The sequence below is a fragment of the Tubulanus polymorphus genome, chromosome 2 (genome assembly GCF_964204645.1).
Source record: "Tubulanus polymorphus chromosome 2, tnTubPoly1.2, whole genome shotgun sequence".
In the NCBI taxonomy this organism is placed as follows: Eukaryota; Metazoa; Nemertea; class Palaeonemertea; order Tubulaniformes; family Tubulanidae; genus Tubulanus; species Tubulanus polymorphus.
Genome location: NC_134026.1, coordinates 17,310,533 through 17,335,674, shown reverse-complemented (window position 1 = coordinate 17,335,674; position 25,142 = coordinate 17,310,533). Strand labels below are relative to the sequence as shown.

Here is a 25,142-nt window from a genome sequence, read left to right as displayed (position 1 = left end):
GAGTGACTAGGCGTGCGGCAGAATTTTGAAGCATTTGTAGGTGAGAAATATAACAATTCGGAAGACCGTAGAGAAGACTATTACAGTAATCTAATTTGGAAGTTATAAAAGCGTGAATCAATCTTTCGGTGCTAGTGCGATCTAAAAACTTGCGTATTTTACCAATGCGATGCAGGGAGTAAGAAATCGATCTACAGACGTAAGATATATGACAAGACATGGTAAAATTATGATCGAAATAAAGCCAAGATCTCTGACTGACTGACAAGTAGCTATACTGTCATCTCCTATCCTAATACTTGATAGCTTGTCTCCCTTACGAAATTTTGACGTAAAATGTATAACCTCTGTCTTACTATCATTAAAAACAAGTCTATTGCACTTCAACCATTCCTTTATTTCGTCAACACACTTCTCAACTCTTGATTTAGAAGCTGCACAACTCTTGCAGAAGAAATAAATCTGGGTATCATCGGCATATAACATTAAGTCGAGTTTATGTTTAATAATAATTTCTTCGATTGGTGGAAGATATAAACTGAAAAGTGTAGGGCCTAGTACACTCCCCTGAGGTACACCACACATGAGTTTAACATTTTGAGATGACGATCTGTCAATCACAACACGCTGATACCTATTTTCTAAATATGACCTAAACCATTCTAAAGGAACATCTTTCACTCCATACCGATTCTGTAATCTATTCAATAGAATACCGTGATCTATGGTGATCTATGGTACTTATTTCAATATTCAATATTCTATCTACCGTGATCTACCGTCTTCTGTACTTATTGCAGATGCTGTAACTCATAAACGGTAGAAGATAACTTACTGAAATTCTATGGATAGGTTACTCTAGGAACTGGGTAACTGATTTCATTTCCATTTCAGGTCCTGTAGGTCTAAGGTCAAGGTCGCAGGAAGCCATTTTGTGAATTTCATTTCCGGGCTCTAACTCATAAACGGTTTAAGATAACTTACTGATATTCTATGGATGGGTTATCCTAGAAACCGTGGGTACCTGATTAGATTTCGGGTCCTGTTGGTCAAAGGTTGAGCTTACATGAAGCTGTTATGTATTTTTCATATCCGGGCTCTATCTCTTAGGCGGTTTAAGTTATTTTGGTGACATTTTTTGGATGGGTTATCCTAGAGACCGTGAGTAACTGATTACATTTCATGTCCTGTAGGTCAAAAGTCAAGGTGACCAGGAGCTGTTTTGTATTTTAATTTCTGGGCTCTTAATTCATTAATAGTATACGATTACGTTGTGAAATTGTATGGATTGGTTACCCTAGAGACCATTAGGGACTGATTAAATTTCGAGTCTTGTAGGTCAAAGGTCAAGGTCATCAGAAGCCATTTTGAATTTTTCATCTGCCTTCATAAATAGGTCGACATATGCTCGGGCTGCATTTTACACTCAGGTGTTTCACCTGATGTGGGGGCATCAGTCATCTTCAACGACATTCTAGTTTTTAGGCCAGCCGATGGCAAAAATATCTGTTTTAAAAAGACGGTCGGAAAGCAAAGACTCCTCTATGATTGGCTTAGCCGCAGAGATCAGCAGGTGTTCCAGGTTTTATTTTAAGATCTAAAATTGTATTTCGATATCGATTTCTGGGATCTTTAGTTGATTTGGTTTTTTCTGGGAGGAATATTTTTATTTGCACTACAGAAAATATCATTGACAATTGTGCAGTAAGTCCAGGAAAAATATCTTTTTCTCAAATCGGATGGATGACCTTGATATGCTAATTAATTAGCCATGTGCTCAAACTGCAAATTCAATCAAATTTTATTCTGCAAAAAAACATCTAATCCAATTCAATTTTACTTTATTGAACAAGGTAAAACAGCAAGTCCAAATCAATTTTGTTTTATTGAGCAAATTTCAGAAAATTCAATTCTATTCCGCATTCAAATCAATAGGACCAAGGGTAAAGATTTATCTGAGGTATTTGATCCTGGCAGCTCCAATCGCTGTCTGTGCTACTTATGAAAACATGATTGAATTGTGTAAATTATTAGCCTGGGATTGACTAGTCTACTGAGCTGGGAGTGTATTAGGACAAATTTAACCCACAGAATGCATCATTTGCCATTTTATGTAAAGCTGACAGACTGGCCATTGTGCCCCCATTGGGGCTCTTGTTTTAATAAAGTAATCATAATTTATCAAAAATAATCATTTAAACTATTATAGCAGAAGATGAGCACTGTTTTCTGTTTGGTAGGGTTTGTAATAAATTGTAATTTCTTGTGACCTGAAAATACTAAGCAGCAAACCATTGTTTTCTGGCGTATAAGTTGAGTTCAATATTTTAGTAGTGATCCACTTACATGCGCCAATATTTTACGGTACTGGTTTTTTTACGATACGTCCACAGTCATATATTGGAAGATTTCAATATTCAGCCACCTTTGGATTGGTGATATCATATGATTTTTTCTAAACATTTTGTATTATAAAAACATTTTTTCAAAATATAAAATAGTTTCCCTTACCTACCTCTATGCTACTAAATTTTGGACATAGACCGTTAACAAATGTATATTTTTGGCCTTATTTCAATGAATTAATTCTTTGAAAAAGATGAAATACAATATAACATTGAACTTTGAACTAAAGAATTAAAAGTATTTTTCATAGGCAATGCCCTTGCCAAACAAGCTCCAGTTTTCAAGGTAACTGATTTATTATGGACTTGGAAAAGATCACACTAAGCCGTGTAGCCACGTTTTAAATTTCTTGTAAGCTTTGGCTTAAATTTCTTTACTATCAAAATATATCCTGCCATGAAACTATTGAAAGTCACATTCAGTCGATAAACTTGATATCATCGTAAATGGCTGGCCTTGTTTTGTATGTACTGCCCTGAAATTTGAAGAACCATACTTGATTTGTTGAAAAGATCATGTTAAGACGTGTAGCCACGTTTTAAATTGTTTCTTGTAAGCTTTGGCTTGAATTTCTTTACTATCAAAATATATCCTGCCATGAAACTATTGAAAGTCACATTCAGTCGATAAACTTGATATCATCGTAAATGGCTGGCCTTGTTTTGTATGTACTGCCCTGAAATTTGAAGAACTTATATAGAAGCTTCTGATTTTATTACTGTGCTGATTGTAAGCTGTCCCTGCTAAAGTTATGTTTTATGTCATTGTCTCACGGATCAAAATTATGAACATTTGTCAAGTCTAAAAGTCCCATAAACAAGAACTTTCGTTCTTCGCTGGTGAATATTATTTTTCTATTCCATTTGGTCAATCGTTAGACTAGCTATATAGGCCCTCATGGTACAGCTAGCAGTCGGCCTTAAGGTGCAGTCTGTGAACAGCTTCCTAACACCCGTGTTGAATCTTGGATGTGAAGCTTGTACCCCATGCACTGCATGGCCAATTTCCATGGCATATATCATGGGTTTCTTTCAACCGGCCGATAGCAGACTGTATCCAGTGGCCATGCTCAGTATACTTACTGACGTTTTACCTTGATAGTATGGATTATACATGCATCGCATCAACAGTTTTTTCCATTCACTTTTCATGTTCAAAGTCAATATGGCAAAACCCATCATGGAAAGTTTCTTTGTGGTTATATTTCAGGCAGCATTATGTTCAACGGATCCATCCAGAAAGCCAAGATAATGTGAACTTCACTAGACAGTTGATTACACAGCAACCGAATTCATCTGAAAGTAGAATTCGATCTGAAGAAATAACCTGCCCTATATGTCTAGGAGATGCTATCTATGCAGTGGAGACCAATTGTAGTCACATTTTTTGTGGTAAGTTAAGAACATAACGTCGCAATAACATCCGAGAGTAAAGTACCTATCAAAAGATGTAATCTTGGGAGTATTGCTTTGGGGCCATATTACATTTATTTTCTGTCTATTGTCCGACCCTGACAAATTTAGTTACATCAACAGTAAGTCTGGTGTTATCTTGAGATGATCGAAGGGATCTACTTGGTTGGTACAACAGTATTAGTTCTTGGAGATAAAATAGCACAACAGTGTTCATACGTTTAAAAACTATAAGTAAAACTTCTTAGTCAACTAGTAGGATACCTGTCTTCTACAGGTTGGTTGATGGGCAGACATGAACACATCAGCAATAGACAGGTTTCGTCGCGGGCAGTAAAAGCAGTAAAAAGCATTTAAAATTGAAAAATAAAAATACGGCCGTAAAAATCAGTGATTTTAAACTTAAAGCAGTAAAAATGTTTCAGGGGCAAAAGGCAACATTTTCCGGGAGTGTTGTTTTGATAATACTGAAAACAACACAATTGACATGTTAACAAAGTCAGCGACGATCTTTTACCGATCCGAACCGGCGTAGCGTTTCATCTATCGTTGTCACTGTTGTTCCGCGACTCGTAATGGGGCGCCGCCTTCTGTCTAAGTTTTTATTTTACTGTACGTGTTTCAGATCCGGGTTTTCGTTTTCATTGTGTCTTCGTTAAAATTTTGAAATTGCAAATGGCGGTGGTTTGCGAATTTCTTATAAAATGGGGAAATCGTCATTCAAAGATAGCTGGCTTAATCACCCAGACTACAGAACTTGGATCGAGCGGGTGCCAAACAACATATACAAGTTTCGGTGTAAAATTTGGACATTACAGCGAATTGAGTAGGCACAGTGAAAATCCACATGACTACGAAATAACATCGGTCTTCTTAGAGCATACAGGATAAACTTGCTGTGATCACTGGTTGATTATAGTTCATTGGGACAACAACCATTTCTTGAAAGCAGAGGATTTTCAACAACAAAAAAATAGTTTTAAAAATGACAAAAGATCTTTGTTTGAAATATTGAAAATATAGAAATAGAATCGTCAAAACTATTCAGTAATCAGTCCAATCATTATCCAACAGAGGAAATGTCTCTAGAGGATCAAGGCACACGCTTATGAACACAGACGCTCGCACATTGTTCCAATCGCGATAATATCCATTGTGCAAAACTAGTCTTTATCAATCCGGCACTTAGTAGTCTGATAAACTTAGTCCAGTTGTCTGTAAACACCAATTTGGTTGCTTGTCAAAAAATAATGTTTTCGATCCAAAGCGGCAAATCTGAAATCAGAGTAATATTTACACTAAAAAAGTCAGCAAAATCATTTACACAGCATTTGCGAGCAGGTCTTCCATGTGATTACCTGAAATTAACTTACTCATGAATAATTTTGATTGTAGTAAACACGTATATTTACGTCGCAAATAATGACCTTCTCTCACCATGCATGACATATTTTTACGTCGCAAATATATGTATTTACTACAATCGCTGGTGTGGTGAGTCATTACGCCGCTGGTGTGTAGCCGTACTACATGCTTGTCTGCTTCAATTCAGTTCCAATTTTTACTCCAAAGATGGAGGATTAGTACCTCGAAACAGCAATTGAATGATGCCATTGGGTTCGAATCCTGGTGAGGTACGTTACATTATCTGCTGTAGTTAAGAGGTTAAAGGTCACGACAAGTGAGCGCAGCTACAAGGCCTCTTATTCTTAGTATTGTCTGTACGCACGTGACCCACCCCTACAATAAGATCCGCATCTAATTCATAACCTAACAGGACTACAAGTCTTAGAGAACAAATGCCATCAAAATAGAATATTGTGTAAATGTCATTTTCAAATGTGATGTATTCACAAATATCAAATATGCTACTGGTTTGAATTGTTGCTGCCGTTGGATATGACGTGATGATGGTATATAAGTGAGCAGCGCTGTAGGTCTGTGAATAGGTGAACAAATGATGTTTATTTTATCAATTATACATAGGCTTCTCATACTAGCATGCACATGTGCTTGTGTTGATTGTCATAGATAACATCATAAATAGTGCAACTGCGGGTTGTAAGTGAACTATACGCACAGAGTGAAAGATGAATAAATGATTAATTTATGGCTAATTCGAGCTACTTTTTTCGATAAGTCAGATCTCAGGTCGTTACATATTTACTTCACTAACATCACAAGCCAAAGACCAATTCTTTGTAGATGCCCTATTACTTCGTAGATATAGGCCTAAGTTCTTCCATACCCCTAGACATGGAAATAAGGAATATGGTGGTTTCGCCTTTCTGTACCGTGGCGCCCTCATTACTGGACCAATGGTTGATAATGTGTTTACCAAGTTCAGAACTTTTGAATTCTTGCAGCAGATATTCACCTTCCAATAACAGCCAATATGGACTTGTTGTCATATGCAGTCCCCCTGCTTCAAAGAAAAACAAATTAACAGTTCCTTTGTTCTTTGAAGAAGCTTAGTAGTTCCTTCAGGACATCATGAACTGTGGGAATTTAAATAGACTAATAGTAGTTGGGGATACTAACTTTCATTTGGTCATTGTTGAAGATCCTGACACTCGGAAATTCAATGAATTAATTTGAATATTTGACCTGCATCCGCATGTAACGAAACCCACACACGGGAGTAATCACATTCTCAGTTGTGTCTTTACCATGGAGGATGCTTCATTTATCGATAGTGTGGCTATTTGTGATATGTTTTCGGACCATAGGCTTGTTTTATTCACACTGGGTCATAAAAAACCAGCACAGTGGCAGGTCAGAGTTAAGACATGAACTGCGTCAGATCAACAATACAAGTTTCTCCAGCGATGTGTACAAAAAATTTCAAAATATAGAGGGCCTTGATGTCCCTGGCCTCGCTCAGAGATGCTAGTTTTCCGGAAATATCCGGAATTCCGGAAATTTAGGATCGCCGATGTCAATTCCGGAAATTGGGTGAGAATTCCTCGCGGCGACCAGTAATGGCACGGACCGTAGAAGCGTTCGTTTGCTTGTACTCGTCGTCGCTTCTGTGTTATTTTATCTTGGTCTCTGTTTCCGAGGACGTTCTGATACAATGTATATATGTGTGCTTGTTGTGGTATCTGTGCGCGTGCGTAGGCGGAGCGCCACTGTTGTGACGCCATTTCCAACTAAAAGTTAAATATCTTTACACGCCGTTGTATATCGTCCCGCTGACGGCCAACAATGTGAAGATGCACGTGGTAATAATTAAGATGATATCTAATAAATATCATCTTAATTATTACCACGTGCGTGCTATGTCCTGAGGCACGCAGCTTTGTAACTTACTTTTTGCCTGCAGCTGTCAAGCGGGACGGTCTGCAAAATGAGCACGCACGGAAAGATTGTCAGTCGGGAGTTGGCCGATATAAAGGCAATTGACAGCGGTATAAAAAATAAATTTAACTGGCACTGGCTAGAGTGTAAGGACAGTAACGGGGACTACTTATCGAACTACATTCGTAAGTTAGACTTAGCTGGCGTGGCGTACTGCGTCATTTGTAAAGACCAGGTCAAATACGGTAGTGGCGGGAAAAAAGATATTCTTCGTCACCCGGATAGCGCGCGGCATAAGAAGGCAGCGAGGGATGTGAAGCACAACGAATGCCTGCCGTCGTACTTTCAGATACCCAGATCGCTCTAGAACGCATTTCCGGCGATGCAAAAACGCAAAAAGACCCCCGTTCTAAATTCTGGAATTTTGGTACTTTGGCCCTAGCATCTCTGCTCGCTGATCTTTATTCTTCTTCACTCTGTGAGTTATTGATAGCTATGATCCAGTTCACGAGAAACTTCTGATTCACCCGTCACTTCCATGGTGCAATGGTGATGTCAACAAAGCAAAACATAGCAAGTGTCAGGCTGAAGCAAGATGGCGACGAACTAAACTCACAGTTCACAAGGAAATCTTCATAGCTGCCCCAAATTCGTTCAATTTGTTTTTAAGGAATGCCAAAGCAATGTATTATACATCCAGAATTGAGGAAGTTATACGTTCTGGTTTGGGTGGTAATGCTACTGATGGGACAGCTCGAAGTGTAAATCTGAGATCATTGCTGCACCTGTCTGTTCCTACTGTTGATGCTGAAGTTAGTAAAACCATTAGGATGGCTCCAGACATATCATGCCCCTTAGATCCTATACCAACATGGCTCTTAAAGAGAGTTATTCCTTCACTACTCCCTATAATTACTCAAATAGTTAATCATTCTCTTGTGTAAGGGATTGTGCCTCAGACCATGAAATGTGCACTTGTGACTCCACTGTTAAAGAAACCATCATTAGATTGTAATATTCTTAGTAACTATAGACCGATTAGTAATGTTTCCTATATTTCTATGAAGTTTTTGAACGCGTTGTTCCCATCAGACTACGGGACTACATGAGTGCCAACAATCTCCATGACTCACTCCAATCAGCCTACAGATCTGGACACAGTACCGAGACAGCATTACTTAGAGTGCAAAATGACCTACGATGTATGGTCGATTCCGGCGGCATTGCATTACTCGTACTGCTTGATCTCTCCGCTGCCTTCGATACTGTCCTACCACAAAGTGTTGCTAAGGAGGTTGTGTGACTACCTCAGCATTCAAGGGACAGCCCTGGAATGGTCTGGTTCTTATTTAGCACAGAGAACTCAACGTGTTGTAATCGAGGACTCACGCTCAATCGCACATGAAATGAAATTTTGAGTACCTCAAGGCTCAGTACTCGTGCCGCTCTTCTTTCTCCTATACATACTCCCGTTATGTGAAATTATTCAGTCATACAAAATTGACCGTCATGGTTTTGCTGACAACAACCAGCCGTATACAGTCATGTATTCTGTTGACAATGTTGTGGCTGTGCGTAACAAGGTTTAAATGGTAGAATAGTGTTTGATAGCCGTTAATGCGTGGTACTCCGAAAATTTCCTGAAAGATAATCCAACAAAAACTGATGTTATGATGTTCCGAACACTTCAACGCCTATCATTAATTGACATTAAATCAATAGTTGTCAATGTTATTGAGGTTCCAGTCTCCCAGCAACCTGTTAGAAACCTAGGCCTGGTTTTATAGACTGGTAATATCATTCACCGGGGGTTATCTCAATTGAAAATGAATTAAGTTAGCACCCGGGTTGAAGTTATTACTCAATTCTGAAATCTGGATATTACCATCTTTGGAATATTTCACTATTTTCTCTTGTTCTGTCATGTTTGGATTATTGTAACAGCCTTCTTCCTGATGTACCTACGCAAGACATTCAAACACTCCAATGTCTCCAAAACTTGTGCCCGACTAATCACTAGAACTAGATATTTTGATCATATTTCACCAGCTCTCATACAACTTCACTGGCTCCCTGTACGTGCACAGATTGACTTTAAAGTTCTGCTGGTAACCTTTATCTTGTTGAGTGGACTAACGCCAAAATGCCTTGTTGAACTTTTGGACATATACAAACCTGCTCGAAACCTCCATCAGCTCATCAATGTAAACTCTGTGACTCCCTGTTCAATTTGGTCCCCTATGGTGCTAGAGCATTTTCCCATTATGCAGCTCGTTCATGGAACACGCATAGTTCACCAATATTGATTCATTTTCTCTGGAACAGTTCAAGACTCATCTAAAGACACTTCTATTCAGACAATATTGACTAGAGGAGCGCATCTGAACTGTTTTTATAGGGTTACCTGCACTATATAAGACTTATTTATTATTAGGGTTTCTGCTGCCAGCAGAAACCCTATTGTAATTGTACTGATTGTTATTAGGGTTTTCTGTTTCTTCACAGAAAAGCTTATTGAGATTCGCGTGATCATTATTAGGGTTTCTGCTGCCTCGGCAGAAACCCTATTGGATTCCTGCTGATTATTATTTTAACATATTTTCCACTGAGTTTCGTCACATAAAAATCATCTTCTATTAGATTTGACTACTAACAATTTTGAAACGAAATGTTAAACTCTGATAATAATATAACAGTCTCTTTCTGGGCGTAGTTTCTATGGATGTACTGTGCTTCCTATTTTAAACTTGAAGTTACTTAAAGATAGCACCGGTGGAAATAGCAATCATCAATCATGGCGCGCATACTGGCGCGAATCTGAAAGTTTGTGACGTCATTTCACAAATAAATAAAGAAGGAAGGCTCAGAGAATATCCAAATCACAGGTTACTGTGAATAACTGGGGTTCGACCATTCGCAAGTAAAAAATGTACTTCCTTGTTTGTGAAGTAAGTTTATTCATACTGTTATTAAAAACAGTTCCTTTTAAACATTCTATAATAGTATAGTTTTGTTCGTGGATATCAACAGCGGTTTATTTATTTATTGTACCGGTACGCGTCTTCTTAATTGAATTGAATTGGTCCGGTCCAAAAGGCGGGTCATATAAGTTAGCGTCAGAAAATGTCAGCGTCGGTGATACCTTGTTATCGTCGATATTAAACGGTCTAATGTCAGTTTATACATCACATACATTACAAATTGGATGTCCTTTGTACATGTACATCACATCGTGACGCAGCGTAGATGGTAATGTCATAGAAGAACAAAGTCAGTTGAAAATACCTACCCACTGCACCGATAAAGAATGATTGCTAGCCAGAGACCAGTAACAGTAAGTAATGGGGAGCGATGGTACCGTTCGTGATTATGTTTTTATAATGGTTATTGGACATCAATTTCATATGTGAATTGTAGTCCCCATCTGATCGCTTGACTTGTCGGACTGACTTGTCACTCCCCTACTAATAGTAACACTATAAGGCCTTCCCTCCTGCATAGTTTACCCTATAGGCCAAATTTGTGCTTTGGGCCAAATTCGGTTTTCTTATCATGTCGACTTTTTTCGGAACTAATAATAACCGAATATGCGCTTGAACTGTCACTAGGGAATGGTAAAAACACCGTAGCTTCGTTCTTCTTGATGTTATTTCCACCAAAACCTGGCACATTAGTACTTTGCGCGTAGTAGCACATGTGGGTCAACATATCCATGTTGTGAGTTGAGTCCTAGGTGGCACTTTTTCAAAAATGGAATGTAACGAACTGATTTCGGGTGAAATCTTTGCTCGCATCCCTGAACGACATTCTATCCAGAAAGGCAGAAACCCGTTATCGCTGCTTGCAGTTATATTTATTAGGGTTTTCTGTTATTTCACAGAAAACCCTATTGATATCCGCGTGATTATTATTATTATTATTTTCTTCCACACTATTTTTACTAAAAGAACAAAGGCTTTGTTCCCTTGCCGCTGTTGTTGATACAATCTGTCTGATATCATTCAGCTCACTTTGATCTATAAATACTCCGAGCGTATTTTGAAGAATCATCGTTACAAAAGCACTGTCGGGCCGTAAACATCGAAAATTGAGCCCCATTCAAAGAGCCGACATCTTTTTCTAAGTCCTCTTTCCGAAATCTACCACACGTTTCTTGTCTCATCAATTATCAATTCAAGCATTAATTAACAAATTTATTACCCAAAGATTGCACATTCTGTTGCGGTTTTTAAAAACTAATTTTAACAATAGCCCATTTTCCTCATCAAATCGTATTACTGATATACAGGAAATTTACTACTTTAGATTTTAAAAGCACTGTCGAGCTGTAAACATTGACGAATCGATGTGTGTCACTACATCGTCGTTCCGGGGATCAGCTGCGAGTTTCACCTCATCATGAGAATCAAATCGAGTACAAATTAATTTATTACTACCAGTGATTTGGCGGCGGGCATCAAGCAGTTCGTTTAGCAATACCTTTTTTTCTTTATCAAATTAACCGTATATTTACTAAGATAAATCATAAGTGTACCGGGGAGTCGTAGGCCTAAACGAAACACGCCGAAGTGATATAGCGGAGAAAAGCTGTTATGTCGACGAGGTATCAAAATAGAAGAATATATTACTTTATTCGGCCGCGGGCTTCAACCTCTATATCAATACCATCAATACTCTATATTTCCTACGGTACATACCGATCATTGTCAAATGCACAAGGTATTTACTAAATACAAGTATATAACACAATCCTTTCCGTATGCTGGACTCACACTTGACATTCGGAGTAAGCGTTCGCTGTGGGGGAAAGGGGATCGTTCGCTGTATCGCTTGAAGGGTTTATCGAGTTCGACGCGGCTTTAGGCCTACCGGTACTGAGCTTTACTGCCTCAAACAAACACAGTATAATTGTTGCGTTTATTAACGGACTCATTGGATTGAACTTCAAAACAAAATTTACGATATTTAGGTGGGTTGTTATTCAATAGGCCTACGACCAATCCGTCCAGATGTTAGGCCTACGCATATACATAGGCCTACATAGGCTAGTAGCCTCTACTACGTTAAGCGTTCGCTGTGGGGGAAAGGAGATCGTTCGCTATGTCGCTTGAAGTGTTTATCGAGTTTTACGCCACCTAAAGGCTTTAGTATGGTGGCTGATACGGGCCATTCGTAAAAAAACTACGAATATGCAAATGAGGGCGACATTATGACAAAACGACAAACTAAAATAACGCGACAAAACAATAATTTTGGTTTTCTCGCCCGCGACAATTCATTATTTTGGTTTTATCGCCCGCGACAATTCATTATTTTGGTTTTATTGCCCGCGAAAATTCATTAATTTGGTTTTGTCACCCGCGACAAATCAATATTTTGGTTTTGACGCCCATGACAATTCAATATTTTGGTTTTATCGCCCGCGACAATTCATTATTTTGGTTTTATCGCCCGCGACAATTCATTATTTTGGTTTTGTCGCACGCGACAATTCATTTTTAGGACGTTCGTTAGACGAACGTCCTCATGTGATCGGTTTGCCGGTTGATGACGCACTTCCGATTTGGTTGACAGACGTTTAAGGTCGTTTTAAAGCCAGTTAGTTAGAGATTTCCTCAAATTCTGCATCAGAAATGGTGTCTTCAAGTTGGGATTGAATTTGGTTAAAAATAGTTGGTTAGTTTTTGCTGTGCCCTCTTGAAAAAATGCTCTTCACGCCGTTTATGTGACATCACACATCACGTGTTGCTTACGACAGAAGTGCCATTTTTAAAATCGTTGTATCGTGGATGTTAACTTTAGAGGACTGTACGAAGTCTCTTTAAAGGTGAGTGTCAACATATATGGTGACTTAACTTAATTCTTTGTGAGCGCATAGAGGCCCGGTGAGAATCTAGAGACGTTCGCAGCATTGAAAATTACGCAATGGTCCGCTCGACACGCACACACATGCTGTCAGTTTGACCTACGTGACTTAAATACAGCCGCCATGAATCAGAAGCAATCCACTTCAAATTTTATGAAGTAAGTATCATAATTATTATTTATCCGCTATACACCAAAAAACCTTTAAGAGAAAGGTATTTGGCGTCAGATTCTGTACCGAAAATCCTGGATTGTTACACTGCATAGTTTTTTTAGTAGGGTTCTTTTAACATTTTGCCTATGAGCCATTTGATTGACACGTGGGACGGGGCTTGCGATCTGCCGATGACGTCGGATGTAAACAGTAATATAACCACGTGCATCGCGCACATGTGTAAACAAACCTGACAACAAATTAGATTTTTTGGCACCAAAACTTTTTTGATTTTTTCTTTTGTCCAATGATTTTTCAACTGGAGCCAACTGCTATGCCATTAGATTGTACAATCAAGTATTCACGTTTTATAGACTCTCTCTGAAATAATTCTTGTCCAGGGGACATGTATTGAAATATCTATTGTCGTTGTTTTTAATTTTTTTTATTTTTAGGATATAAACAGCCTAGAAGAAACATCATCTGGCAGACACACATTTGACTACAGATCATATCCTGTTATAAAATGTGTTTAATAAATATTTTACTCAAGTTTTCTTGCCATTAATACTTCCTGACTACTTTTATTTTATGGTTATCTAAGTGCAAGGCAAACATTGGTGGGGTTCCTTTGGCCCTACGAATATATAGGACCAAAAGGGGTATTTTATGCCATTTGGATTTATTTTTGCTTAGAAAATCTATTCAAATACTTTTTGGCGGGCACATTCAAATTCTGAAGGGTAGGACTAGTCCAACCCCTAAACCAACTTGCATTCAGTCTCAACGTTAAAACATTCACCGGCCTCCTACTCAATTTTTAGGCCAGCCGTAGGCTGAGCCTATTACTATACAAATGGAGCGAATTTAAATGACATGGTTTCCACACAAAAGGCTCTTTTGCTTGCCAAGTGAGGGCATATTCGAACAAATCACGTATTTAAGCGTAATCCATTCTCGGAATCGTAGCGAGCAGAATTTTGAAATGGGGTCTCATAAAAATGTTTTCTGCATTTTTCACGAAAGTTAAATCGGGAAAATTTCAATTTTTATCTGCCAATCAGGAAGTTGTGTCTTCCCTGTGATTGGTTTATCTGAAAATATCAGCAGCTGTTCACGTTAATTATCGCGATTTCATTACTGGCGCTTTTGCGCACGACGTCATGTATCAACACGCGACAATACTTCCGCGTTCGCTACGTGTTCGCTGATTGGCCCATTTACTGGGAAATTCCACAGAAGCCTAATGTGGTTTGTTACAAGCGCTGTGATTGGCCCGACCCGATTCTGGCATGGCTTTAGCTTAGTGGGTTCGAATCCCTTGACGGGTGAAGATGATGGATCCTATCAATATCTATTGAAACTTCCCGGTTGGGCAGCCGCGGATATCTACCGGAAGTGTTCCGGTTCGATATTTCAAGGTGTCTTTGAATTTTGGAGTGATATTGAAATCCGGTAAATACCAGCGGTAGATTGTGAAAACCCATTGCATGATATTTGTATTACTTAATCAACGAAAAGCGTCGGGGCCGCGCCAGGAGTTTTCGTGATTCAAATAGCGCAATAGCCTACTTCTTCGTGTTCGTCCACCTCAATTTTCACTCCGCCGATCTCTGACACGGCTCTGTCCCCGTCGGCGCTGTGATTGCACTTTCGTACCACCAAAATTTTTTATTTCTATATCAGGGAGGTCTGGAGAATAAAAAAGTCAAAATTTGGATATCACATAGGCCTGATTTCATCGAATAAGTCGACCATGGTCGTTACGTTTCCGTACTTATTACCACCTAAAACCGTCTGAACAATTTTGTCACAACCAACATTTCGTTTACAGAAATCAGGTGTTCACGTGAATCCGCGGTATCGTCTACTGTTTTACTTCCGGGTTTTATTTTAAGATTTAAAAGTGTATTTCAAGATCGATTTCTATCTTTAGTTGATTTGGTGTTTGGGAGGAATTTTTATTTGCTCGACAGAAAATTCATCCTTGACAATTGCGCAAGGTTCGCGAAAAAAAAGGTTTTACCAAATCGGGTGTATGACCTTGATATGCTAATTAGCCATGTGCCCGAATTGCAAATTCAGTCAAATTTTATTCTGCCAAAAAATGTTAAATACAATTCGCTTTCCGAGAGTTAATGGTATGCTGCATGGAACAAAGTTGTTTTGAGATGGGTCTTGAAGCTATTGAGGTCGAGAGATAACCATCTACATAGTTCGTGAGAGTTCCAAAGTTTTGAAGACGCGTCAAGGTAATGTCTTGATATTTGTTTTATACGTGTATCTACCCTAGACACATCTTCAGGCCAAAAACTGGCCCGGTCAGATTCAAGATGGCCGACTGGCAGCCATTGTTGTTCGCCAAAATCAGCACTTTTTACACATTTTTGAAGTTTTCGAGGGAAATTTTGAAGACACTTTTATCAATAACCTTGATCATTCGTATATATTTGTATCCCCCGAGGGCCCATCGGCATGAGAAAAATTGAGTCGATCGGACTCAAGATGGCCGTACTGTGACCTTTTTTGTTCCCAAAAATGTCAATTTTGGCCTGAGTACTGTAGCTTTCTAATGGTGCGCCATGTTTCATTGCAATTTGTAATGGGTATTCTTTGGAAAGGGATCTTTTATATCCTAGAGGGTATTTTTGACCAGGCAATTATGACGCACTTGGCGGCCATCTTGGGGTCATCAGTACTCATTCGTAGGTGGAAAAAAAGTTTTTCCACATCATAATTGATATTTAAGCATATTTTGCTACTATAATCAATTGGAAAGTTGTAGCTCATGACATGTTCTATGATCGAGGTGAGTTTCAAGCTCATCGGTTTTTTTATGGCCACCAGGGGGCGTTGAACAATACAATAACTTAGTATTTCTATATTACATTCGTTCCTGCTGTCTGTGTTAACACACGATTTTACTATGTAAATGATATTGAGCAGGGAGTGTATATTGATAAATATAACCCACAGATTACATCATTTATAAAAAGCAAATCTGACAGGCTGGCCATTGTGCCCCTTGGGGCTCTTGTTTGAATATATGTAAAACTTATGGCAGAATTTATGGTTGATTCCTCGATTTTTGAATCCCAAAGAATAATTTTTGAATTACGCAGTAGGATGACACTTGAATAGCCGGTATTCAAATTTTCCAATCAATGTGGGAGGTTTCTGGGTCTACATGCGTTTCACAAACGAACGTCCTCTTTTAAAGTTTCTTTCTAGTTTTGGTTTTGTCGCCCGCGACAATTCAATATTTTGGTTTTATCACCAGCGAAAATTCATTATTTTGGTTTTATCGCCCGCGACGATTCATTTTTTTGGTTTTGTCGCCCACTTTATTAGCTTTTGAATAATTAGGCGAATTAATAATGTAATAAAGACTTATGCTTTCGCCTATTTTGAAGTCGATTAATCTGATATAGTGTCGAATATTAAGGTCATTTTGGCAGATTCTTTTTTTTTTAAAGTGATATTAAAGCGATCATCCAAGTGATTCTACTTAATGAAAGATCACATATTATTTCTTTTTCGAAAGATGTACGGAAGCTTATCTGTCAAAAGCGATAAAGGGCCTCGAGTTGTCGCGTTCCAACTTGACAAGTCGCTATATTTATGTCGACATATCGCGATATATCGGGTCAAGTCGACATGAATATGTCGACATATCGTGACGTTTTCACGACAAATTTCGCTTTTTCGCCCATTTTCCACAGGACAAGCCGTCATTTGAAGACACGTCGAAATGTAAGATGAGGACGCCAGTGATATGGCGACTGAGTTTCAAGTCATCATGAATATGTCGAATTGTTGCGAGGAAAATGGTTGAGAAAACGAAATATGTCGTCAAAACGTCACAATATATCGACATATTCATGTCGACTTGAAGTGATATATCGCGATTGTCGACATAAATATGGCGACTTTGTCGAGTTGGAACGCGACAACTCGAGGCCCTTAATCGCATCCGTACTTCCGTATATATGGGACCCGTACAAAACCGCCGCGACCTTTTATCACGACGAAATTATGTCAAACAAACTTGATATATCGCGATTTATCGACATTATTAAGTTGATATATCGTGTTAATATCACGATAAATCGTTATACGGATCACGCCTTTCACCAATGTCAATGTCTGTATCTCAACATAACCACGTACCGTCGACATAATTATCATTCCTTTAGCTAAAATGTCGTGATACGTATGGCAATTTATTGAGACAATATCGCAAAAAGTCGACATAAAAATCACGACATTTTAAATAAGGTCTTCCTAGTTACATCGATATATTGAGATAGTTAACCTAATTTCAATAAGGGGACGCATACTTAATGATGTTTAATGTTAGATGAATATGAAAGAAGAAATGAAGTTGGCAGAAAAATTAAAATGACTTTATGATCACCAGAATCTGGTGGACATATTGAATGTTGGGGTTCAAGTAGAATAACCCCAAATGCTTGAGCACAATAATAGTGTTCGGTACATGGTCGATGAACTGAATAGGTCATTCGCATCAATGCTTTGTCACAATTGATTTGCCGTATATTTTGGATTACTGTGTATGTCATTTGTCAGGACATTAAACAGTAGACGACTTAGGATACTACCTAGCGTGACTCCACTAGTTAGACCGACTTATTCCAAGATGAGGCGTTCCGTTGATTTTGGCTATAAGTTTTCGTTCAGAGATAACTGCTGAGCCATTTGGGCGACCTATCATTGATACTGTTTCCTAATAGCCTGTTTAGTTAGTAATGGCTGATGTTGTGCCTTATCAAATGCTTTGTCGAAATCCACCGATGAACAGGATTCTAAGACAGCAAAAAACCCGTTATCGCTGCTTTACAGCTATATTTAGGGTTTTCTATTGCTTCACAGAAAACCCTATTGAAATTCGCGTGATTATTATTATTTTTTTTTTCCCTTTTCCACACAGTTTTTGTTAAAAGTGTAAAGGCTTCCTTACCTTACCGCTGTCGCCGATACAATCCGTATCATGTCCTTCAGCTCACTTCAATCTCCAGATACTGCATGGGAATTTTGATAAATCCACGTTATAAAGGCATCGTCGAGCCGTAAACATCGGAAATTTGGCTCCATTCAATTCGTAGCCATGTTGTGTTCTCTTTCCGAAATTTCTCTCTTCTTTATGAGGAAGAGCTATCGAATTATTCCCTCTCTTCTCCACAATCAATTTCAAAGTCAATTTTATGAATTTATTGCTCAGCGGGTCCGAGTCCAAGAGTTTATGAGTCCGGCGTTCGCGTGTCTGACAGGTTTACGGGCATTTGTTTGTTACCTCTTTAATATTTTGGATTTCTTGTTATTCCGGTTATTTCATTTAAGTATATTGCTGATCAGTTCATTTAACCAAAAGCGTCAATAAACAGATTTTGAATTGATCAAGTTTAAATCAAGGTCGTTGAGTCGCGGAGGGCTGCTAGAATTACGTTCGTCTCAGAGAGAAAACTAACGACAGAAAAGTATCAGGTGATTATCGATAGCCTACTATGGTACACACAGTTGACAAACAGTGTTAGGCCTGTACCGGTTGGTGCGTACTGGGAATAAATATACTGGTTGGTCAGTTGGTTCGGTTGTGAAGTATGGAAGCTAAGAAAGCCTACCGCAGTACCGGTATTTATTTGTCTATAGGCCTACAGTAGCCATTACCAGTAAGTACGTAGTTGTTACTCGTACGTGACTGTATGGTGATCTCCACAGGTTAACCGTACGTGAGTTCCCTACTAGCCAATACCATTTTTTAAGTACGAAGTTGTTTCCCGTACGTGCCAGTGACTGTACGGTGATATCCACAGGTTAACCGTACGTGAGTTCCCTAAAAAGGCTGTAAGTGAGTTCCTATAATCTGCAAACGTGCATGCGTGAAAGAATAGAGTTTGGGTTAGGTGAGGCTAGGCTATTTGTAAATCAAATTTCATCCACCCTGCAGATACGTTCTGTGGCACAGTGGGTAAATCAGTGGACTACAACTGGATTTTTTTTCGTTTGGTTTCGAATCCCAATATTGCAAGTCTGAGCGTCAACGTACTCACATACGGCTAACCTGTAGAAATCACCGTACAGTCACGTACAGGTAACAACAGCGTTTTAAGTACCGGGTATTAAGTGAGTACGACAAGCCTACCATGCCTATGTACTACAAACACAATTACGTAATAAATGAATGATCCCACAATACAGTGAAGTATTCACACGCAGAAAGGCTAATTGATTTGAGCCATGTGATTAAATTTGGCCAGGCCTTCTCTGACCTGCTGACATTAATAGTCGATGTGGTCACGGCTTGTATACCAGAGATCATTGTAGGCCTGTACATTTTGCTGTTCATAGGTTTGGTATACCGATTTCTCCATTCTTGACTGATAAGTGTACAGTACAGCGTACGCATTATACAATTGTTCCAATGGGAATAGGGCCTATTGATTGGGCTTATTATTTCCTGCTTTAGAATACTGAAATAAGCCCAACGTTCATTCAAATATCCAACATCGGTGAAAGTTTGATTACTGTATACATGTACCGTAGGTTTTCATGTTGTATGAATATTTTGCAGTTCAAATGGGTATGATGCTGATTCCAATGTCAAACGCATGAAATTAGATGGACAGTCAACACCAAGATATCTCTCTTCGACCGATGTTGCACCATAGAAGATCTGATTCTTTCAACTCAAGGAAAGTGATTCAACACGATCGACATAACACTGGAATAGGTTTGCAGTAACTAACGGTTCATTTCATTTAGTCCTATGTACTTTTTAGCCAATTTGGATTTGATTGTAATTGAAACTCTGGAACAAAAGACAAGTTGAAAAAACACAAGTTATCCTTGATTCTCATGTTCAAATTTAATTCAAATTCAAATTTATTTTATTACATCATATTTACAAAGCATATCATTGGTTCATACAGTAATGAAAATTAGGACAGTACAAATATTATTACAGAATTTCCAAAAAGGCAATGAATTTCTATAACTAAATGAACATTATTTTTCTAATAACTCAGATTAAGAGTGACTTTCCCGTTTATTAGGAAACACAAGCAACTAGTGGAATAGGTTTGATTTACACACATGTTGCAGGTATCAATTGTTTATCACTATAGAATTTGTAATCCATAAAAGCCAAAATCATCATCAGCCGGAAACCCAGACCAGATCAATTCATAATGTATTGATTGAATCTACACTACAATATATGTATTTATTCAAATATTTCAATAAAAACATTAACTTCTTAAATCTATTCTAAATCATAATTCGTTCTTATCTGTAAATTCATTCAATCTATCGACTCAGCAGGTGCTTAAGATAGTTCTTAATAGGACAGATCCATTTTTAAGCATGGTGATAATACAGTATCATGATGTTTGAATGCCAAAATAAATGCATGCCCAAATTAATTAATATTTGTTGATTGTACATCCGCGTATGTTCGGTTTCAAAGCTGATCATATTTGACGTTTACACAGTGGTAGCATATTAGGTTCGAATCTGTCAATGCATTTTATTCTATGTATCGATATTTCAATTTACTACAATTCCCATCTTTCTGAATGGCTTTGCAGAAAACCTGTCATCGCTGCTTCGCAGCTATATTTATTATTATTTTTTCCCACACTTTTTTGTCGAAAGTACATAGGCTTTTTTACATTACCGCTGTTGCCGATAAAATCCGTCTGATATCATTCAGCTCACTTCGATCTACAAATACTCCGTGCGTATTTTGAAGAATCAACGTTACAAAAGCATTGTCGGGCCGTAAACATAGAAAATTGAGCCCCATTCAAAGAGCCGACATGTTATTCTAAGTCGTCTTTCCGAAATCTACCGCACGTTTCTTGTCACATCGATTATCAATTCAAGCATAAATTAACAAATTTATTACCCAAAGATTGCACATTCTGTCACGGTTTTTAAAAACTAATTTTAACAATAGCCCATTTTCCTCATCAAATCATATCATCGATACACAGGAAATTTACTACTTTAGATTTTAAAAGCACTGTCGAGCTGTAAACATCGACGAATCGACTGTGTCACTACATCGTCGTTCCGGGGATCAGCTGCGAGTTTCTCCTCATCATGAGAATCAAATCGAGTACAATTTAATTTATTACTACCAGTGATTTGGCTGTGGGCTTCAAGCAGTTAGTTTAACAATACCTATTTTTCTTTACCAAATTAACCCTGTATGTACTAAGATAAATCATTAGTGTACCGGGGAGTCGTAGGCCTAAACTAAACACGCCGAAGAGATATAGCGGAGAAAAGCTGTTGTGTCGACGAGGTATAAAAATAAAAGAATATATTACTTTATTCGGCCGCGGGCTTCAAGCTATTTACTAAATACAAGTAGGCCTATATAACACACTCTTATCCGTAAGCTGGACTCACACTTGATATTCGGAGTAAGCGTTCGCTGTGGGGGAAAGGAGATCCTTTCGCTGTGTCGCTTGAAGTGTTTATCGAGTTTTACGTGACCTTAAGGCTTTAGGCCTACCGGTACTGAGCTTTACTGTCTCAAACAAACACAGTATAATTGTTGCATTTATTAACGGACACATTGGATTGAACTTCAAAACAAAATTTACGATATTTAGGAGGGTTGTTATTCAATAGGCCTACGACCAATCTGTCCGGTTGTTAGGCCTACGCATATACATAGGCCTACATAGGCTTGTAGCGTCTACTAGGTTAAAGCTAAGTTCATTGTAAAGGATGAATCAGATTTATTAAAATGCATGTTAATTAGTGATTAACTGGTTCTTACTTGCAACGATCAATCACAATTATCAATTTTATTAGCAAAAATGAAGATTTTTTTTGAAAATTATGTCTGAGCAGACAGCTTTATAAGCCAGACTTTTCATTTGAGTTATTTCATCATAAATGAAACTGGTATTTCATTAATTCCTATGACTTATGCTGGGCGTAGGTCGGCCTTGCGACGGCTTGTGACTCACTGCGAAGCCATTCACTGCGACCTCCAGCGACGATTGTGTCAACGACTCATCAACCTACGCTCCCTTGCGATGGGTTGCACCAGTCACAAGGAGTCGCACGTGTTCTACTTTCTGCGACGCGACACGACTGTCACGCCCGACCTACGCGCTCTTGCGACTGGCAGAAACTAGTCGCACACAGTCGCTGAGAATAGTATGGCAACTGACTTGCACCGAAACTTGCGATGCAACGCGAGGATCGCATCCCGTCACAAGGCTGACCTATGTCCGGCTTTAAGTTACTGCGGAGCCCCAGAAATATCTTTTTTTTCGTTCAAAAGACCTTTCGCTTGAAAATTCTTTCGTTGGAACAAAATTTATTTATTTCAAACCAATAATATTCTGTTCGATTTAACCGATTTGAAAAAATCGTTAGAACAAAGTTGAACAAACTTTTTTTGTCCAAGCGAAAGGTTTTTCGTTCGAACAATCGTTCGATCGAATGGAATCGTTTTAATTTGAACAGAATTTTCTTGTCAGAACATTACGTTTTTTCATTCGAACAAGTATATTGTAAAATGTTTTTTCTCTGAACCAAAAGTATTAAGTATTTCGTTCAATCGAACAGAATTGTTTTCATTCAAACAATCGTTCGAAAAAATTGTTTTCACTCAACCAAATTTTTTTGCCGGGACAAAAAGTTTTTCATTTCAACAATAACATAACTTTTTATTCGAACACATTTTTTGTCGGAATGAAGAAAAGTTTTGGTTCAAACAAAAAGCGTATTGTTCGATCAAACAGAATTGTTTTCATTCGAACAAGATTTTCTTGTCGGAACATTAAGTTTTTTGGTGGAACGGCGTGTTAAAGTGGTTTTGGAAATTTACTCGGTCCGGTATATTTTGGATTACTGTGTATGTCATTTGTCAGGACATTAAACAGAAGACGACTTAGGATACTACCTTGCGTGACTCCACTAGTTAGACCGACTTATTCCAAGATAAGGCGTTCCGTTGATTTCGGCTACAAGTTTTCGTTCAGAGATAACTGCTGAGCCACTTGAGGGACCTATCATTGATACTGTTTTTTAATGGTCTGTTTAGTAATGGCTGATGTTGTGCCTTATTATATGCTTTGTCGAAATCCACCGTTGAACAGGATTCTGAGACTGTGCAGAAAATCCGTTATCGCTGCTTTGCAGCTATATTTATTATTATTTTTCACCTTTTCACACTGGATTTTACTGAAAATCTAAAAACTACTGTCTCTCACTTCCATTCTCAATGAAACCATATTTTATCACAAGTACGATGTTGCATTCACAAATACTGCATGGGTTTTTCATCTGATCCCCACAGTTTAACCCTTTCAGTGCTGACTAATCAATACCCTCTCGGGCTGGAGATAATTTGATTATTTAAAGAATTTCCACCCTAGCGTGTTGAATAACAGGAATACCACTATATATGTGTATCGTTAGTTACTAGTATTTCACTGTTTGACAGGTGCTGCCATTTTTCAAGAGATAATTACTAATTACTGATATCATCAATACACCGCATTGCAGTGTACTAGCAAAATCCATCACCGATTTGTACACCGCACTGCCGTGTAGAGGCACTGGAAGGGTTAGCCACTTCAACCCTCTGAACAGCGCAAATTAGCCCCATATTGAATAGTTTGCCATTTTAGTGGAGTGTTATGTTATTCTTGTAAGTGGAGTATGTTGCCTACAGTTATAATCCGGGGCAATGAAATTCAAATTGTGTAATTTATGGTTTCTTTTCCCAATATCGTGCAAGTAATATTCCGAAGTGACGATAATATAAGATGATGAATAATGATACGTTTTAACATAAAATAATTCATATGCTATAGTCAATTTGGAGGTGTTATGCGGAACGATTAGTTGGAGTCGCGTAGAGTTAGACTGGTTACCGGTATCTACCTTCACGTACGGGAATCAGACACCACTCGGGGACGCCACAGGCTGCTCGTCACTTCGATTATCAATTTAAGTATAAATAAACAAATTTATTACCGCAAGACTTCACATTCAGCTGCGGTCTTCAAACAGTAATTTTAACAATTACCCATTACACCGGGGGATAGGAGATTCTTCCTGTGTTGCTTGAACTATTCATTGAGTTGTACGCGACCTTTAGGCCTACTGAGCTGTTCTGTCTCAATCAAACACATTGTAATTGTTGTGATTATTTACCGACTCATGGATTGGACTTCAAAACAAAATAAAAAATCCGGCAACGTTGCTGGAGATGAGCCCTGTCGAATGGGGTGTAATAGGAATACGATGTTTAGGAGGGTTGAAATTCAATAGGCCTAAGTCAATTCTGTCCGGATGCTAGGCCTATGCAAGCCTACTAGGTTAAACTAAGTTCCCTCTAAAGGAGGAATCAGATGGAATTATTAGAATGGTATTAGGAATTCACTGGTTCTGACTTGCAATGATCAATCACAATTATCGTTGTGATCAAAATGAATTGCTATTGGCCTAAGATTGGAGAACAGTGCGGTATTACTTAATAGCACAATCGCACAGTATTGCGATCCTTCCGATTCTATTCATAATTTAAGGAAATAATGTGCGATTCTATTGATTTGCGATTCTATGATTTCAGAAAGCTATTCTACGATTATAGATTATATGAATTGAATATCACTAACTTAAAATGCGATACAAACGATAACTACGATCACATATGATCGCAAAAGGATAGCATGCGATTCTAAAGAATTTGCGATTCTATGAATTGAATTTCACTAACGTAAAATGCGATTTATACGATCGCAAAAGGATAGCATGCGATTCTTAAGAAATTGCGATTCTACATTTGCGATCCTATGAATTGAATATCACTAATGTTAAGTGCGATTCATATGTCGCAATGACCGCTTACAATCACAAAAGGATAGCATGTGATTGTAAATAATTTGCGATTCTATGATTTACGATTATATGAATTGAATTTCACCAACATAAAGTGCGATTTATATGAT

At 38.2% G+C, this 25,142-nt stretch overlaps 1 protein-coding gene across 4 annotated transcripts in view; it reads left to right on the top strand.

Annotated features, from left to right (window-relative positions):
* The window catches only part of LOC141899606 (E3 ubiquitin-protein ligase RNF170-like), a 123,935-nt gene that overhangs the window by 43,797 nt on the left and 54,996 nt on the right, over positions 1–25,142 (top strand). For all 4 annotated transcript variants that reach the window (XM_074786015.1, XM_074786014.1, XM_074786017.1 and 1 more), the window contains exon 3: positions 3,616–3,797. In XM_074786015.1, the coding sequence (XP_074642116.1) occupies positions 3,616–3,797 (182 nt within the window). The remainder of the gene's footprint in view (positions 1–3,615; positions 3,798–25,142) is intronic.